Source organism: Diabrotica undecimpunctata, chromosome 4, assembly GCF_040954645.1.
Source record: "Diabrotica undecimpunctata isolate CICGRU chromosome 4, icDiaUnde3, whole genome shotgun sequence".
Lineage (NCBI taxonomy): Eukaryota > Metazoa > Arthropoda > Insecta > Coleoptera > Chrysomelidae > Diabrotica > Diabrotica undecimpunctata.
The window spans coordinates 9,790,970-9,809,641 of NC_092806.1; the positions used below are offsets into that span (position 1 = coordinate 9,790,970).

Here is an 18,672-nt window from a genome sequence, read left to right on the forward strand (position 1 = left end):
TGAAGTATTTTAAACAGTTAAGTTTGTTGTTACCCTAATTTGATCCTTGTCAAGCAGTTATTTTTTTAAAATCCTTAGAAAATAATTACGTTTCATTTACATAATTTTTTTTTCTCAAAATATATCCGTATTTATGTTTATATGTATATAAAAAATTATTTTTTCTTGTGAGAAATCATCGCAATAAAATTTATTGTTAGTTAATCGTTTTATTTAATTTTAACAACTGAACTTGATCCCCCAAGAGCATTTGATGTCATAATACTTCTCTACTTTGGATTGAATATTTCATTACTGATGGACAGTACTAGGGATACAATACTGAATCAATAGCATTTGGCCTAACCCAATGATTTTTAACTTCCAACTGTGATCAGTAGGTCCAGCCACTCAACTTAATTTTCTGTTGACCAGAGGGAATAATTGTTGCTTTTTGCACATTCAATGACCTCTATCACAATTGAGGCCATCAGAAAGGTAGAGAATGTCTATTATGTATAATATTACCATGGAAAAATAAAAGCAGGAGGACTATAAATAAACTATATTAAAGCAAGTAAACTGAATAAACAAATTACATACATACAGAAGATTGTATAAATCCTTAATATTTACAAATTAAAACATGGGTGATAAATAGACTTCGGCAAATATGCATTTTGCATATTGTGCATATTTTATGCAAATATTTCATATTTTGGCATATTTGTATAAAAGTTTGCATAAAGTGCATAAACGTTCAGATTTTTATACTGTATTTGAAAATTTTTAAACATACCAATTTATTTCAATTCTTGTATAAAATTTTGTAGTCATTTTAATCTCTACAGGTACAAAACATTTACAATTTCAAAGAAGATCAATTTAAGTAGCCCTCAACATTCTTAGAAAGTCTCGGTCACTGAGGCATTCAGTTATTGGATAATCGCTAAGGGTTCGCTCATTTGCATTTTATGATCTAATCCCCAAATCTATCTACAATTTATTGTATCTTAACAGCAGGTAAACGGCTAATAGTTTTGTTCCTAATTTAGGGATTTTCCAAAATCTCCCAATTTATTGAATTAGGTACCTAAACATTTCTAATTTGATGCTCAGATTTGTAAATCATTTTTGTTTTGATATTCAAAGCGTAAACACTCGTTGTGCGTAACAAAAAGGAAGATTGTGATTTTATAATGCCTAAAACAACCAGTGCTTCAACTTGGATTAAACCTTATAAAGAGCTGTCTATGGATATGGGAAAAATCTACTGTTCAGTCTGTGGCAAAATTGTAAGTATCTAATATTTTCTATTAAATATCTAATATTTTATACATACAGGGTGTTTCCAAATGACACTTACAACGTTTGACTGTAGATACTTCTCGAAAAATTGAACAAAACGATATAGTTAATGAGGGGTCAAACTTATTTACTTTTCGAGATACATGGTGTTAAAATTAAAAAAAATTAAATTCTTTTAGTTAATAACAACAATAACTTTAAAACCAATAAACGTATTTACTTGAAATTTAGTACTCGTAGGTTGTTTTTAAATGAAAAATAGCTTCCTTTAGTGAGAAAAAATTGTCCATGGTACAATACAATGGTGTGTACTTAGAAAAATTTTTCACCTTTACTTTTTTTTATGAAGTCAGCTATTCTAAAACACAGTTATTTTTATTGTAATTGAATTAACAAAAAAAAACTTTTGTTGAATTTTAAAATAAGTTATATGATGTACTAATGGTTAGTAACAAAAACTAATTTGTGGATTAATACTGCATTTAAAACACTTAGCGAGTGTTTTTTTTTTCCAAACCAGTTATTTGATTAACCAAAAACACCTTGTATATTTTTATATTTTAAAGGTTGGGTTAAAATAAAAGTTTTTATTTTTATTTATAGATAGCATGTGAGAAGAAATTTCAGATAGACCAACATGTGAGAACTGCTTCACACATTGCAAAAAATAGGAGGAAAACATCAAACTTCAATGGCTAAATGTTTCCAATCTACTTCAAAAAAATTAGATGAGCAAGAAACTTTTAATGAAGACTTGTGTCGCGCATTAGTGTCTGCAAACATACCGCTTTCAAAATTAGCAAATGTTAATTTTAGTTCGTTTCTAAAAAAATTTTGCAAACTTAATGTTCCAAGTGATCGGTCTCTAAGAAGAAATAATGTGAACGGGCTATACTCGTCGGTGTTAATTAATATTAAGGAAGAAATTGCAGATAATTATTTTTACATATCTGTAGACGAAACCACTGATTCCTCAGGAAAGTATATTGGTCATTTATTGATTGGTGTTCTTAAAGAAGATGCCTTACCAAAATCTCATCTTATTTCATGCCAGCAACTTGAGAAAACAAATGCTTTAACAATTTCGCGTTTTATACAAGAAACATTAGCAACTTTTTTTCTTCCGACAACTATTCCTTCTAATAAATTACTGCTTATTTTATCGGATGCTGCTCCTTATATGGTGAAAGCAGGACAAAATTTAAAAATATTTTTCCCAGATTTAATACATGTTACTTGTGTAGCGCATGGATTAAACAGAGTTGCAGAGGAAATACGAAAAAAGTTTCCTCTTGTAAATACCATGATATCCAGTGTCAAAAAAGTATTTCTTAAATCTCCTATAAGAATTCAACTTTATAAAGAAATGCTACCTAACATTCCTCTTCCACCACAACCTATTTTAACGCGATGGGGAACATGGTTAAAAGCAGCTAATTTTTATGCAGATCATTTTGTTAAAATAAAGAACATAATTGATACGTTAACAGATGAAAGTTCCCAATCTCTTTTGGATTCTAAACAAACTTTTCAGAGTAACTTGCTTCAACAAGAACCTTCATTTATAAAATCAAATTTTAGTTTTGTTCAAAAAACAATTACTCAGTTAGAATCACCAAAACTGTCATTGTTCGAAAGTACAGCATTAATAAAAGAATTTGCGTCATGTTGTCGGAACGTTAGAGGTAATATTGGAAAAGATATTTTAAAAAAATTTGAAGCTACTATGGAAAAAAATAAAGGTTACCATATTCTTTCTGAAGTAGTCAGTGTTCTAGCTGGAAATATTTCGGAAACAATTAATTTAGAACCAAATGTTTTGGTTAGTTTGAAAAAAGCTCCCGTTACATCAGTTGATGTTGAACGAAGTTTTTCCATATATAAATATATGTACTCAGACAGAAGCCACAAGTTTTTGTTAGAAAATTTTGAACACCACTTGGTCATTTATTGTTACCATAATTCTAAATAAGTTTATTCATACTTAAAAATGATGTAGTTACTTAAAATAAATGTAAATCTTAATGAATAGTAGGAAATATTTAGTTATGTACACTTTTTTTTAAATAAAATTGTTACTATTTTACGATTTTTTTATTTATTTGTATGCATATTTTGTAAAATATTTGCATATTTTCGGGTAAACACGTGCATATTTATGTGCATATTTTCTACATTTTTATTTGCATATTTGCCGAAGTCTAGTGATAAATATACACAAAACCAGTACTTATTCGTAACCCAGATAAAACCGTTCAGTTATAAATGCCTTGGACAAAAAGTTACTGTCAGTCGTTTTTGGGTGACATGACAGGCAATGTTTTAAATTTACTTCTGAAGATTGTCTTTCACAACTTGCATTTGAATGAGGTAAAGTTAACACAGAGAATGCAAAGTCGCTCAAATTAGCAAATAGAAGGTAGGTACCATCAAAATATTTTATTTGGTCCACTTAAAAATAGAATTCATCAAGATTTTCGAATTCTATTGGAATATCCTGGTATTGTTGTGGATTTCAAAATTAATGTATACCTAAACAATTTTTGTAGCTGCAAGGCCATTTCAATGTGCTTAGATTGTTTCTTTGTAACTTATCGCCAAATATTTCTAAATTTACAGTAAATGGTGGTTTCTAGTCTTACTGTAATGATAGTAGTGTGGTATGTTAGAAGGGCTAGAGATTCTGGAGAGGTCTAAACTCCCTCTCAAAACTTTAAGGGTTGCCATGACCTCCCAGCTACATCCACATAGTTTTCGCAATCAAAAATAACGTGGATTACTTATAACTACATCACAAAGAATGGTGTCAAATATGTTTATCTTGTTTAAATGGCCCAGGTAGCAACAGTAATCTTGCCAGAGCTGTGATTACCATTAGAATAAGCTTACAGCGTTGCTATATCTTGTATTCATTTCGTGGAATTCCAAACCTGTTGTTGGGATAAAAAGTGTAATTTTTAATTTTCATGCACTTTTATATGTACATTCAAAGTATTTTTCTGTGTAAACCTCGTCCCGCATACACTACACCCATAAGGTTTCACACCTGTATGAATTCTCGTATGCACTTTCAATGTGGAAGCTTCTCTAAATCCCCTCCCACAAAAACTGCACACGTGTTTCTTCTCTCCCGTATGAATGCGCCTATGAGATGTCATATGGGAGGACACTTTGAATTTCTTGCCACAAATGTCGCACTGGTAAGGCCTTTCGTTGGTGTGAACTCGTTTGTGTGTTCGAACCTCGGCTGGAGATGCGAATACTTTGTTACACATTGGACATGGATGCTTCAGCGGCTTCTTTTCACCGGAATGAGTTCTACAATAAAAGTATATTAAGAAGGAATAATATAAATAAATGAAAATTGAATTAATTTATTATAATTAGGTCATATGTAGAGGTAATGGATTTTCTAAAGAGCTATGACGTTGTAAATAGTTGCGTAGATCTAACTGGCAACGATGCACTGGAAGAGAAGAGAAAATTGAAAAAGTCTGACACATTTTTGGTTCCGTATGATAGCCCAAGCGAAGTGGGCCAAATTGCAAAATATAATTTAAACAATGACATATTTAGTTAAAGAAGATTAGAATTGTGATCATACATTAAATATAAAATTATAAATTTAATATACCTAATAAATATAGGTAAAATTCTGGTTAATTGCAAATCTTAATGTTTACTAATTTGGTAAATATTTAAATCTAATGATGATAAGATGGTAAACGCAATGTTAATATATCACGTTCCGTTAGAATTTTATCAATTAAAAATGTTTTACAAAGTGGCTTATGCAATTTTATAATTGTAAATAATTCAGCCGTAGTTGCTTTTGCCGGATGAAAAATATATCTTTCACCGAGCCACTTCATCATCTTCAACAGTGCATCTTTCTTCCAGGTAAAATTTGGAATGGGTTCTAGTACATTATGATAAAGACATTGTATATTATCAATATGCTTTTTTTTTTTTCGAAGCAATGCCGCTTTATAGTTACAGTACCTGGTTCAATTATTAGGCCAAGCATTAAAAATTTGCATTTTTTAAAATTAATAATTTTTATCAACAGTAGTTGAGTAGAGTATTCCTACCTGACATGATTTTTCAACTGCTGAGATACTGAAAATCGCTCCCCACATGTACTACACATGAATGGACACTCTTTAGTATGTTTAGTCCTCACATGATCCTGCATTTTGACCTTTTGTGTGAAGGATTGGCCACAATCCTCACAAATAAATTGTTGTTGATTAGTGTGTAGTTTCTTGTGTTTTATTAAAGAGCTTTTATATGCAAAATATTTTTGGCAGACACTACATTGGTGCTGAAGCTTTTGTGAATGAACCTGGAATGAATAGAGTGCATAAACATTTCTGTGATAATTTAAAAACTTGGCATTATTGTTAGTGTGTAACTTTTTATATGAATAGAATATTTTCTTACTGTCATATGTTGATGAACTTGTGACTTAGTTGAAAATCCCTTCCCACAAATTTCACAACCACACAGTTTTTCTCCAGTATGTCTTTTGATGTGAATCCCCAGTTTATATCTGTCATAAAATTTTAGACCACACTCATTGCATTGGTGTCTTTTTTGCACTTCATTATGCTGCCTTAAGTGTTTTTGAAGATTGCTTTGTTCAGAAAATCGTTTTCCACAAAAGGAGCAGGAATGTGTTTTTAGTCCAGTGTGTAGTTTTAAATGCCGTTTTAAAGAAGCTGGGGTTTTTACTATTTTATTGCAAATATTACATTGATGCTTTTTAGATAAATTGTTTGCAATCTAAAAATAACAATATTAGTAAACCAGGTTAAAAATATCTAGAATATTCTACACAAGGTATGTTTAGTGGAATACTAACTAAACAACTGACTATATCATGGTATATCTTACGGGTGTGTTTTGTATAATACTCGTAACATTATTTTCTAATTGTACAGTATTTCCGACATTATGATACAAGGAAATATCTTCTTGGTTCTGATTTTCATAGTAAACATTTTCTGTGTATGTTACTTGGGCTTTTAAAACGGCCTGTAGCAATCTATCATTTTCTAGGGCTTTATTTCTAAAGATATTAAACTGTTTTATATCTTCGAAGCAATAAGAACATATTAAATTTGGCAGTGAATCGTATTGATTGATCTGAAACGTGAACAATTACTTTTGCATAAATCATTTAAAGCTAAGAATATACTTGTAAGGTAGTGATACTTTGGACAATTTCTGCTAGATTGTCTTGAAATAAATGTTTCATCATTGGATACTCGTTTAAGCAAATTCGGCATATTCTATTTATGTTTAATTCTGGATAATTTGTTTCCATTTTGGGCCTATAAAATAGTCAAAATATTACACCTGTGTTGTTAAAAAACAAACAATAATAGCATAACAAAAGTGAAGTTGGCGATAATTCACAACTAAACAGAGGTGGACCATGTTTATATTTACTAAGAATATAATGAATGGTCGCTTTAAATACTTTAGATTAAATCTTATTCTTTAGCCTATTTGCATCCATTCTGGGCAAATGCCTTCCCATGAGTTCTCCACTCTTCCCTGTTTTGTGATATTTTCGATTTCTTCCCACTCCTCTGATGACAGGGGATAAAACTCACAGATAGGCTAGAATATGCGAAACGCCAGTGACGAAAAAACAAAAATGTCCTTTGATCAAAAATTAAAGATCAGTATATGGAATATGAGAACTCTATACCAAGCAAGAAACCTTAAGAGAATAAACCACGGTGATTTTAAATTGAAATTACATGTTATTTTGACATGATGTTTCGATTTTCAGATTGGAAATTAGAATGTCAAAACAAAATAACATATAATTTTAATTACAATTATTGTAGTTTATTCCCATAATAGAAAATATTTTGGTTTTAGTGTTTTTTAATGTATATTTTTTATTTCATAAAATGTTTCACCGTTTAAATTCATTTTAGTGCGGTGATGTACAAAATTTGTTGCCAACTTCAGAGATTCCGCTGTATGTGGTGTTGCCAGTATATTAGATACCAACCAATCAACCAACTTATCAAAATAAGGGTTATTCAATCAACGAAATAACTGTTTATATTTTGAGTTTCAAACTATAAAGTAATAATATTATTAACCTATACAGCAATATTATGTTAATGTTTGGAATTATATAAAGATATGTTAAGTTTCGTTAATGTTTTTTTTTAAAAATATATAGACAGCAATTATTTTGTTTTGATAAACAAATAATTTAGTTTTTGTATACCTGTTCTGTAATCTGTTTTGCGATCCTCAAATGAATGTATTTATGCGTCTATATTCTTTGGATCTTTGGTATTACGTAAGAAATTTGAATGTACAGTATGTTAATTGAAAAATAATATTTAAAAATGTAATATATTTTTTTACTAAAATATTTTGCATAATACGTATACCGAATAAAAACAAATTATGTAAAACATTTTCTAACACCAGTACTATACCAGTAGTACACAGGAATTTCCCTCAAAACATACAGTAAACATGTTAAATAATATTTATGGAATGTTGAACTAATGAATTATGGATGCAATACAAAAGAAGAACCATAAAAAAGAGCTACACGTTTGAAGACGCTCGGAAAATTCGCCGCTGCCTTCCGACTTCATTGGTATCTGAAAATATTCGGAATATATGGCAGTAACGGCACTGTAGCCATAAAAAGGAAAGTCTTTTATGGGACGAGCGCTTTATTGTCAATTTGTAAGTAGGTAGCATTGCACTTACCTCATAATAATATGTCTCGCTGAAGAATTCACGTTTATTTTATTATATTTACGATGTTATCTTAATAATTCTGTCTTACACAATTAATATAAATTCGTATAAGAATTGTCAGTAAATCTTAATAAAATGATATACGCGTTAACACGTTAGCTGCCGCATGCACTCTTTTAAGGATGCTTTTAAATAAATTATACGCGGGCGGTTTATGTTATAATCAGTCCCCTATAAACACACAGAGTGAGTTTTAAGTATCGAATGCTTCAATCTCGGAAACTGCTTGTACGATTTATGTAAATTTTGGTTTGTGAGGGTTTTGTAATACGTCCGATCGTATTGTAGTGTTTATATAGTCATATTTTCCGTTTTTCCGGAAATCTAAAGAAGTATCTCATTTCAACTGGATCACTTTATATATTTTTTCTTTTTGAAATGCTTAAAAAATACTGAATATTTTGATGTAAACATCAAACATCTAGGTTTCGTCTGGTTCCGAGGCTTTATATCGGATCTCTGAGCCTTGTTTTCTTTTATAATGGGTAGGATGCTAACCTGTCCTATCAACCCTCCTCTTTTATCCGGGCTTGGGACCAGCTGTGGATATGAACGCGCTCATAACCCCCAGGCAGAGTTAGTAAACTAACAACTTTATCAGATGAACAACAAGAATTCAGATCCGAAAGATCCTGCGTAGACGCCGTATTTGTACTAAGACAAATCACAGAAAAGGCCATCGAGTACAATAAACCAGCATATCTATGTTTTATAGACCTTACAATGGCTTTCGATCGCATCCAAGTCGAAGACGTCTTACACCTACTGTATAAAAGAAACATCATAAAAGAAACCATCGAAAACATCTACTTACATAATCGAATACATACAAAGATAAATGGAAAACTTACACAGTGTATACCAGTACAAAGCGGAGTCAGACAGGGTGACTCGTTAAGCCCAATCTTCATGTGCCATCTCCTCTAAGAAGGTTGTCAACCATCATGGCAATTCGCACTTTCGATACCGCTGTTCTAAAGAGGTCAGCAGAAGTGCAGTTAAACCAAGCTCTCAAATTGTTTAACCAGGAGATGCGTCTTCTTCCACGACTCCTTCCATGTCCCAGATATTGCACTTTTCTAACTCTAATTGTATTTAAAACCTCTTTATCTTCACACCTCGACATTCGTAACTCTATCCACCCAACTTATTCTTAATATCCTTCTGTAGGCCCATAACTCGAAGGCTTCTAATCTGCCCGAAACATCTTTCTTTAATGTCCAAGCCTCCAACCCATAAAATAATACGGAGAACACGTTTCATCTCAGAAGTCTTATCTTTAAAGAAATTGAAATGTCCCTGCTGCAGAGTACTTTTTTTAGCCAGATATTTATATTTTTCAACTTTTTTAATTTGTTCTCCATGTATTATGTTTTCTTGACGCTGTTGGGCTTTTGTAATTACTATGAATTGTGTCTTTTTTATGTTTAGGGACAGTCCGTTTTCTTCACTGACTTCTAACACTCTGTCAACCATTTGTTGTAAATCCTCAAGACATTCCGCTAATAAAATAGTGTAGTCGTTCTTCTAGTGCTTCCTGGATTATTTCCTCTGTATACAAATTGAACAAAGTAGGAGACAGTACACAGCCCTGTCTGACGCCCCTCTCAGTCTGTATTTCATTTGAAAAGACGTTGTTCTCTTTTACCACAGCGATCTGAATATAATAGATAGCGCTAATGATCCTGATGTCTCTCATATCTAAGTTTTTCTTTTCAAGTAATTCGATAGTACGGTTATGTCTGACCTTATCAAAGGCTTTGTTGTAATCCATGAAACACATTAAGCCCACTTCTCTTTAATATAATAATGGACGAAATAATACAAGCAGTACGTAAGAGTTATGGTTACAGAATGGCGAACAAAGAAGCGAAAACATAAGAATAGCATGCAATATAGAAGACATAAATGGATGGGTGACAAAACGGAAACAGGAGTGGAACGAACACATCAGTAGAATGGCAGAGGGTAGGATAGTACGAATAGCACGAGACAAAATGGACGAAGAAGTATTGGCAGACCAAGAAAAAGATGGTGCGATAATTTAAACAATTTAGGAGGCTAATATTGAAGAAAAAACAGGCTTTGAAGCGTACATACAAGAAGCAAAAAGAAGAAGAAGAAGATCAAACATCTAAATGTTATTGCCCAAGTCAGTTAGCTAATGGATCTAGCAGTTCTTGGGTGTTTGATTTGTTGCAGTTAGTTACTTTAATTTTTTTTCATTGTGATGGAAAAAATGTCTGTAAGAGCGAGTTCAGTAGGTGAATGTGTGCGAGTAAGTTTGTAAAAAATCAATATATCTTTGCCCCGTAAAAGGCTAATCGAAGAAAAAGGACCTATAATTATATCCTTTACTTTCCAGCCATCCAATGAGGATTGTCTTTAGTTTTGCCGATTAATTTTTCCTTGTAAACAAAAAATAGCTTCATCAGAAAAAAGGATTTGACGAGTGAAACGTGGATTTTGTTCACATAAATCTTGCGTTAGTTCGCAAAACTACATTCGGCGATCTGGATTATCTCTATTAATTTCCTGGACATTATTTTTTTATACAGATGATATTTCTGTTTAGTACACGTAAAACAGACTTTTGGAAATGTTTGTATCAGATGCAATTTGCCTTGAATTAATTTGAGGATTCTCTGAAACACTTAATAATACATCAATACTTACATTATCAGTTATTGATGGATGACTAGCACTTGCAACATGTTTCACGTGTCCAGTTTCTCTAAAGTTCTTCTTAATTTTACTAACAAAGAATTGTGTGATAGCCGTATTAGGATATTTTATATTAAATCAATTACATGCATGCTGTTGTGTTCTGATTTTATCTCTAGATCCAACCATAATTAGTACTTGGATTCTTTGTGTTTCCATTAATGTGCCATTATTTATTTACTTCTGCAATAAACTAGTCCTTATACGAAAATGCAAAGAATCGACTTAACTTTGATCCAGGTAGCATCCTTCTCTTACATTCTTTTTAATTTTTTCCCAACTGAGGTTTTCCGTATTTATCTAATATGGCGTATTCTATTATTTCTTTTATGATCTTGTTCTTTTGTTACTTTGTTTTGGGTTGTTCCCTGATCTGGAGCTTTATCCTAATTTTTTCTAACGGCACTATACAATTAATGGAAATTGTTTGTTAGCAAAAAAAAGATCTAAACATTATTCTTATTAAAGATAGATTTAAAGCTAAAAAAATCAAACGCTGTATTGTTACAGTGGAACACTTATTTGTTTAAATTAATTTTGAAGATGTATTAACTCGTGTTATTGCAGTATATATATACACACATGTCCAAAAGTTTGGAATACGTACAAATAATATATCTGCGCCTATGGTGGTTTTAAAATTGTTATTAATATTCATTCTAGAGCGTTTTTAAATGAAAATGATAAAAAATTTGAATCGTTTTTGTATGATTTTGATCACATTCTGATACACATACGCTGATTAGCGTATTTACATATTTTTTCAGTTTTTGTTTAAATTTGAATTGAGCCGTTTAAAAATGCCTAGAAACGTGATATCTCATTTTGACATACCTAGAGTAATTTCTTTGTTACAACAGGGCTTTAGTCAAAGTTATAACGCGAATAGTGTTGATGCTACTCAGAGTGCTGCATCGAAAATTAAAAAAAAAAATTCCAAGATACAAATGACGTTAAGGATTGTCCCAGAAGTGGTAGAAGTCGATGTACAACAGCAGCACAAGACCGGCAAATACCATTGATAGCTCGTAGAAATCGTCTGGAATCTACAAATGGTATATCCAGAGAAATTTTTAGGAGTCAAGGACTAAATATTTTACGGCAAACAATAACATGCAGACTAAATGCAGTAAATTTATATCGTAGAAGACCGCTACGTGTTCCTAAACTAACCTACCAACACAAAATAGTAAGGTTGCAATGGGCTAGAGAAATGGTGCATCATGGTCCTAACTGGAATAACGTGATGTTCTCTGATGAGTCAAAAATTGGCTTGGTATCTGATTCGAGAACAACACTGGTTTGGAGGGCACCAGGACGACAAACCAGACTAGAAACAGCCCAACTGCGTGTCCCATTTGAAGGTGGCAGTATTATGGTTTGGGTTGGTATTATGAGTGGTACACGGACGCCACTGCTGGTTCTATAGAGAAGAGTCACTGGTGCTGTGTACATCGAGGAAGTATTAAATCCTATCGTACGTCTATTGCGAGGGGCAGTAGGTGATGAATTTGTGTTTATGCTTGACAACGCACCTGACATGAACGTTATTGAACATGCTTGGGAGATTCTCAAAACACGCATCAAGAATCGAAACAATCCCCCTATTACACTTCTAGAACTAAAAGATGCTGCCCGTGAAGAATGGGAGAGAATTCCGCAAGCCCAGCTCGACCAGTTAATCGTCAGCATGCCAAATCGCCTACAGGCATGCATATAGGCCAATTGAGGAATTACTAATTATTAGTTTTATTAAAAATTATTTTTTTCTATACTAATTTACTTTTAAATGTAAGTTGTACATTGTAAGTTTTTCACTCCAAGAGAATAAATAATTTTTTTGCATATCGTTTATCTGGTTTTGAGATTTATTTAGTATTGTTGAGAATTGAATCAAAATGATGTTTAATTATTCGGAAGAGTTTATATATAAAAATCAATAAAAATATGAAATATTCCAATATTCCAAACTTTTGGACATATGTGTATTCCTCCAGGCTCTCCACCGGAGATGCATGTCAACCATTGCTCTTCTGTGGTAAGTATCTATTTTTGTTTGGTTACTTTATTCCTCTCTTGTTTACATAGAGCTACTCATCTGAAGAAGGTCCTTCAGTGAATTATTGTCGTCATGAAAATCCAGCTGTAATAGAAGATGAATATTTTCTATGATTTTATATACACTAACACATTTGCCGAATCAACACTAAGTTTCCTGGGCCTGATATTTGTAAATACCTCTAATTATCAAGTTTTGCACCTAGTTTGCTACCTATTCATTATCATCACATAGCAGTATCTTGTGATATTTTAATAAAAAATGATAAAAAATGTTTGTTTAAGTCGTGAAAATACCTATTTTGATTTTAAAAATGCAATTTTTTGGGAATTAGTTAAATTTTTTTTTTCTATAAACTAGGATGCCATTTTAGACTCCATAAACATTGATTGTTCAGTCAACAATTGTTATGAAATAATATTTAATCGAATATGAAACTTTGTACCTCTTAAGAGTATGGAAACCCTCCAAGTTTACTCGCTAGGTTAATCAGTAACTAAAAGTTCTTTTTTTATGTGCAACTTTTGTACTATTGTTTGCTTTCAAATGTATATAAATATTATAAAGGAATAAGTTCTCAGTAATTCTAAATCTTTTTGGAACCACATTTCAGATCAGGTAAGTCAACTTCAACTAATCTATATCAAAATTACATACCTGGCCAGTGCTTTCCAGAATCGAAATCAGGTAGATTCCATTTATACTTCTTCTTCTTCAAGTGCCGTCTCCATCAATGGAGGTTAGCGGTTATGGTGGCAAACGTTTGTCTATCTTCAGCTGTTCTTAAGAGTTCCTCAAATCCAAGTACTGTCCAGTTTCTGATATTACGTAACCAGGACAATTTTTTTCTTCCAATTCCTCGCTTTCCTTCTATTTTGCCTTTTATTATCAACTGAGGGATGTAGTATTTCTCGTTGCGCAACAAATGCCCTAAATAACTGGTTTTTCTTCTTTTGACTGTTCTCAATAGTTCTTTTTCTAAATTGAGTCTCGCTAGTACTTCTTCATTTGTTTTTCGTGCCATTTATACTGATTTCTCGAAATCATTTGACTTTTGGTTTTCCACCGTATCTAATTAACTGGGAAACCAGTTATTTAAGCAATATAGTACAATATGTAAATATCAAAGGAGCTAGTTCATTACCCATAAATGTTATTTCTGGAATCTCACAAGGATAACATATAGACCCACTTCTATTATTTCATTTATTCATTATTAATTTAGAGCAAAACTTTTCGTTCAGCAAATTTCTGTTGTTGGCTGATGATTTAAAACTGTTCTTGACCATCTATGATAGGTCTGACTGCCTGAAGTTGCAAAATGTTTTAGATGCTTTATTTCAATGGTCCAAATTAAATACATTACATCTAAATACTTCCAATTGCTTTTCTATATAATTTTCCAAGTCCAGAAATTTTCCCCTTTAACTATGACTTGGTTACAAACACCCTTAATAAAGAGATATTGGTGTAATTTTTGACAGTTCTTTAAGCTTTGTTCCACATATTGTTAAGCTGGCTAATAATGCATTGCAATTATTGAGATTTATCTCTTAAATTCTGAAAGAATCACTGCTTTTCGATCTCTTTATATCACCATTATACGAAGTTTCCCATGGATCAATTGTTTGGAGTCTTTTATTATGCACACATACAATCTTTAGAAAGTATTTTTTTTGTTCAATTCATTTGTTTTATCATTTTTTAAGCAAAAGTTACTTCATTTCAATTCAGGAATCAGAAATAAGGAAAACATTTACAGTCGCTAAGGAAGAATGGTTAAAGGAAAATTATGAAGAACTCGAACTACTTAAGAGAGAATATGGGAGTCATAAAATCATTTACTGAAAACACAACAAGAATTTATGATGCATTTAAAGCTGCACGAGCACGTACCAGATATTTTAAAGCCAGAACTACAGATATAGTAGAAAAGGGTAAACAGGCGGGCCAGCTGTCTGCTACGATCAAGAGAAGCATTATCTAGTAGATCTAATCTGTTTCAAAAGTGAAGGACGTAAAACTGGAAGTGTATGTCTGCTTCATAGGTTACGAAAAGTCATTTGATCGGATTAATTACACCGTATTACTAGCATTATTACAAAAAATGGAAGCAAAGAATCCAGAAGCTCTTCGACATCTATGCAATAAAATTGTAGACACAGGAAATCAATTTGGAGTGAAAATTATTGTATTGAAAAAAAAATTTTGGCCATAAGTTCCTTAAAGTATGTAAAAAAAACTTTCTGAGTTTCACCTCAAAAAATCTCACTTATTATGAAGAAGAAGAAAAGTGGTAACGTGGTTTTTAAAGATAATCGTGGTGGCCCCACTTCATTTAAATTTACGGAGCATGACAGGAAACATATTAAAAACCACATTAATTCTTTGCCCCGAGAAGAGGGTCACTACGGCCGTTCAAAGGCCCAAAAAGAGTACTTAAGCTCCGAATTGAACATAACTAGACTTTTCGCTGCTTTTAAATATCCAGAAATATCCAGATAGTGTTGTAAGTGCCAAATTCTATCGAAAAGTAAAATTTTTAAAAGAAATTCAATTTTATCGTTCAAAAGACCAAGAGTAGACGCTTGTAAGACGTGCGACTATCTACATATTCAGACCAAAACAGAGATGTTGCTGCAGCAAATAAAGCCAAGACAGAGCTAGAACTACATCATAGAAAAAGTGAACAAGCCTTAAGTACATTAAAAAAAGATGCATCTAACAGCACAATGCCTAATAGTGGTGTGTTGTGTGGTGATTGAACTTCAAAAGGTATTTCCTCTTCCGAAACTTACACATAGCGATATGTATTATTTAAGACAATTATCTTGCTACAATTTTAATATTCATATTACCGATACCAATGACGGTATTATGAGTGTATGGCATGAGAGCCAATCAGGGAGAGGAAGGAGTCAGATGGCTTCCTGTATATTGCAAGCCTTAAATATAGGTATGTTGCCGGCTTACAAAAAAAAAACTTGTATGGAGTGACAACTGCGGTGGTCAAGTCAAAACCGTAGGTTGGTTTTCTTGTACATTTACATAGTATCTTTGGGCCTATTTGAGTCTGTAGAGCATAGGTTCTTGGTACCTGGTCACAGCTTTTCTACAGCAGACCGGAACTTTGCAGTATTAGAAAAGAGATCTAAGGTAGCAAAAATGCAAACTGTTAAAGATATGGAAAACGTAATTGGATCAGCCAGACCATCAAGATCATTCCGAGTGCTAGGCATAAATATAGTCGGTTCACAATTTGTCGATGGCTCACTACAAGTTTAACCCTAATTAGAAAACTGAAATACAGAGAGGATAGGTAATACGATATAATAGTAAAAACCAACCTAAAACTGACGGTTTAAGATGTTTTCGACTAACCCACATTGTATCTGAAGGAATACAATACCTTATAATCCTATTAAGAGGGTATTTGAATAGGTTTATATATATTTTGAATGGTTATAGATGACCGACCAGTGTCGTAGAGTATATGATTGAAACATTTATTTGAACTAAATAAATATATTTTTTAAATTGTACTTATGTAAATTGTATTTTTTAATAAAACTTATTTATTTTATTCAAAAATAAAAAGTTTCTTGCCATTTGTAAAAGATACATTTATTTAATTAAGGGGAAAGGCGCCAAATGTCGACTGGAAAAAGTTCCAATGTGTTTTAAATGTATCCATTATTTTCGAATTCGGAGAAAACTAATAAATATTTTTGAAAAATTTAAACGCAGAATGAAAGATTACATTATTACTGAGGGCAGAAAGTCCTGAAAACTTCTACAATGTTTATTTTAATATGTTATGTAACAGGGGTGAAAATATAGTATAATTTTTAATTGAAAATATTGTATGCAAAAGAAACTTTTTATTTAATCTAATAAATTCTCAGGATTTGAAAAAAAAATGGATACATTTAAAACACATTGAACATTTTGACAGGCGACATTTTGCGCCTTTCCCCTTTAATACCTTACGATTACAACTACTATTACTTACCTTATATAATTTCGATTAGAAAACTATTCAAACTCAAAATAAATAGGATCAACTTCGAAATTCGAGTCGTCTTGAGAGTTAATAATTAGCGATTGTGTCTCTACGGTCCCATCAATTATGTTATCAAGATCCCACATTTTTTGTTCTTCTATTACATGTCTTACTGCATCTTTCCAGTTTTGTTCTGTAATATGTTGTAAAGACTCGTATAACAATTTACGTACAGCTTGTATTTTATATGACGTATTTTTTTAGCCACATAACTTTTCATTTGTGTCCAAATGAGTTCAATTGGATTTATTTCGCAGTGGTAGGGTGGAAGTCTAAGGACTGTGATGTTTCGCCTTTCCGCCATTTTGTCAACTACGTATTTCTTGAACTGAGATTTGTGTTGCCGGGCAATTTTTAAAAGTTCTGCTTTTACCATTCCATCTTCGTAAGGCAGATACTTATTCCGCAGCCAGTCAAGAATATCCTGTTTCTTCCACACAGTCGTTGGAAGTCTTTCTACTAGTCGTGAATGATAAGGTGCATTATCTAATACTATAATTGAATTTGGTGGTATGTGTTCAATCATCTGCTCAAAATACTCTTCGAAAACATCAGCTGTCATCTCCTCCGTGATAGTCTTTTGTGCTTTTGGACTGAAATTTCAACAAACCATGCTTAACAAATCCTTTTTCTTATTAATCTACTGCCTTTACCAGAAGGTGGGGAGATACCAGTAGACCAACGATATGAGGCAAATCCGGGTCGTCCCTAACTTCTTGTAAAATTTTGTTTAGGTTTGGTATTTCTTTTTTGAAAAAAAATCCATGAATTTTCCTTAGAATACCATTTTTGGCAAATTCATCAATTTCAATAGGCTTTTTTTCTCTCTTTAAGTATTCGTTTGTATTTGGATTAGCTATACCGTGTTTTTTTCTTTCTGATAGGAACATATATATATTTGACTCTCCTACGCCAGTCATGTTAGCACAACTTTCGACTATGTTGCGAACAGTGTTTGTGGGATTCTGAGAAACCAGACCATCGTGAACATTCAGGACAATAGTCTTCTCTCTTGGCGAATAGACAGACTTACTGACTGTACGCAACAGTACCGGTGTAAAACTTGATGATGTTGATGATGAAGCCATCACAAACAATCCAACAAAACGAGCACGAGCAAAAGGTACGTATATGTTCGTAGGTATATAAAACGTACAGTATAGTACTAAAACTATATATAGTAGTAAAAACGTACTAAACAAAAAAATTGTTTTCGTTCGTAATAACTTCGCCCTTTCAAGTTAAGTTTCGAATATAAACTGAACAGACAGGCACGTGGCCAAAGCCGCCATCCTAATTATCTTGCAACGAATAGTACCTTCGGATATGAATTCCAGGTTTTCTAGTAAAGTGATTAAACGCGAAGATTAGTATTGAAATATCCAAAGAGATAAGGTATTTTTACAAAATTGTTAATGGTTAAATTCTTATTTTTATTAATATAATATAATAACCAACATTAACCGTGAAAGTTTTAATTGTTTTTTTACTAAATATATTAGTATTAAAATATTATTAATATTATATATAACAGTATTAAAATATTATATTATTATTTAATGAATAAACACCTTAGGAACGCCTATGATTTACAACCGTTTTATGAGTTTGATGCACATTTCGTGCTTTCAACAATTTGTGAACGGAGAATAGATTTTTTAACTTTGACGAAGCATCTGCAATGTGTATCAACACTAAAGATTTAATGATATCCAAAGTGTCGTATTTCAAG

At 32.1% G+C, this 18,672-nt stretch overlaps 2 protein-coding genes across 2 annotated transcripts; one reads left to right on the top strand and one right to left on the bottom strand.

The window, feature by feature from the left end:
* The first annotated feature begins 121 nt into the window (after window positions 1–121).
* LOC140439142 (uncharacterized) lies at window positions 122–7,348 on the top strand. Its single transcript, XM_072528858.1, has 2 exons — window positions 122–3,706; window positions 7,242–7,348. Exon 1 carries the CDS (start codon window positions 1,979–1,981, stop codon window positions 3,257–3,259), a length of 1,281 nt encoding a protein of 426 aa, XP_072384959.1. The 5' UTR covers window positions 122–1,978; the 3' UTR covers window positions 3,260–3,706; window positions 7,242–7,348.
* On the bottom strand, window positions 530–6,975 carry LOC140439141 (uncharacterized). The gene is made up of 5 exons (XM_072528857.1): window positions 6,488–6,975; window positions 6,184–6,435; window positions 5,731–6,072; window positions 5,379–5,632; window positions 530–4,605 (listed from the first exon to the last, which is right to left on the bottom strand). Exons 1-5 carry the CDS (start codon window positions 6,614–6,616, stop codon window positions 4,245–4,247), a joined length of 1,338 nt encoding a protein of 445 aa, XP_072384958.1. The 5' UTR covers window positions 6,617–6,975; the 3' UTR covers window positions 530–4,244.
* Window positions 7,349–18,672: the final 11,324 nt, after the last annotated feature.

Excerpts from the sequence above, each read along its gene's own strand:
- LOC140439142 (XM_072528858.1), top strand. The coding sequence starts at position 1,979 with ATGGCTAAATGTTTCCAATCTACTTCAAAAAAATTAGATGAGCAAGAA.
- LOC140439141 (XM_072528857.1), bottom strand. The coding sequence starts at position 6,616 with ATGGAAACAAATTATCCAGAATTAAACATAAATAGAATATGCCGAATT. Across the intron at positions 6,436-6,487 it reads AAAGTATCACTACCTTACAA|ATCAATCAATACGATTCACT; the intron begins GTATATTCTTAG and ends TTCACGTTTCAG. Across the intron at positions 6,073-6,183 it reads GTATTATACAAAACACACCC|ATTGCAAACAATTTATCTAA; the intron begins GTAAGATATACC and ends TGTTATTTTTAG.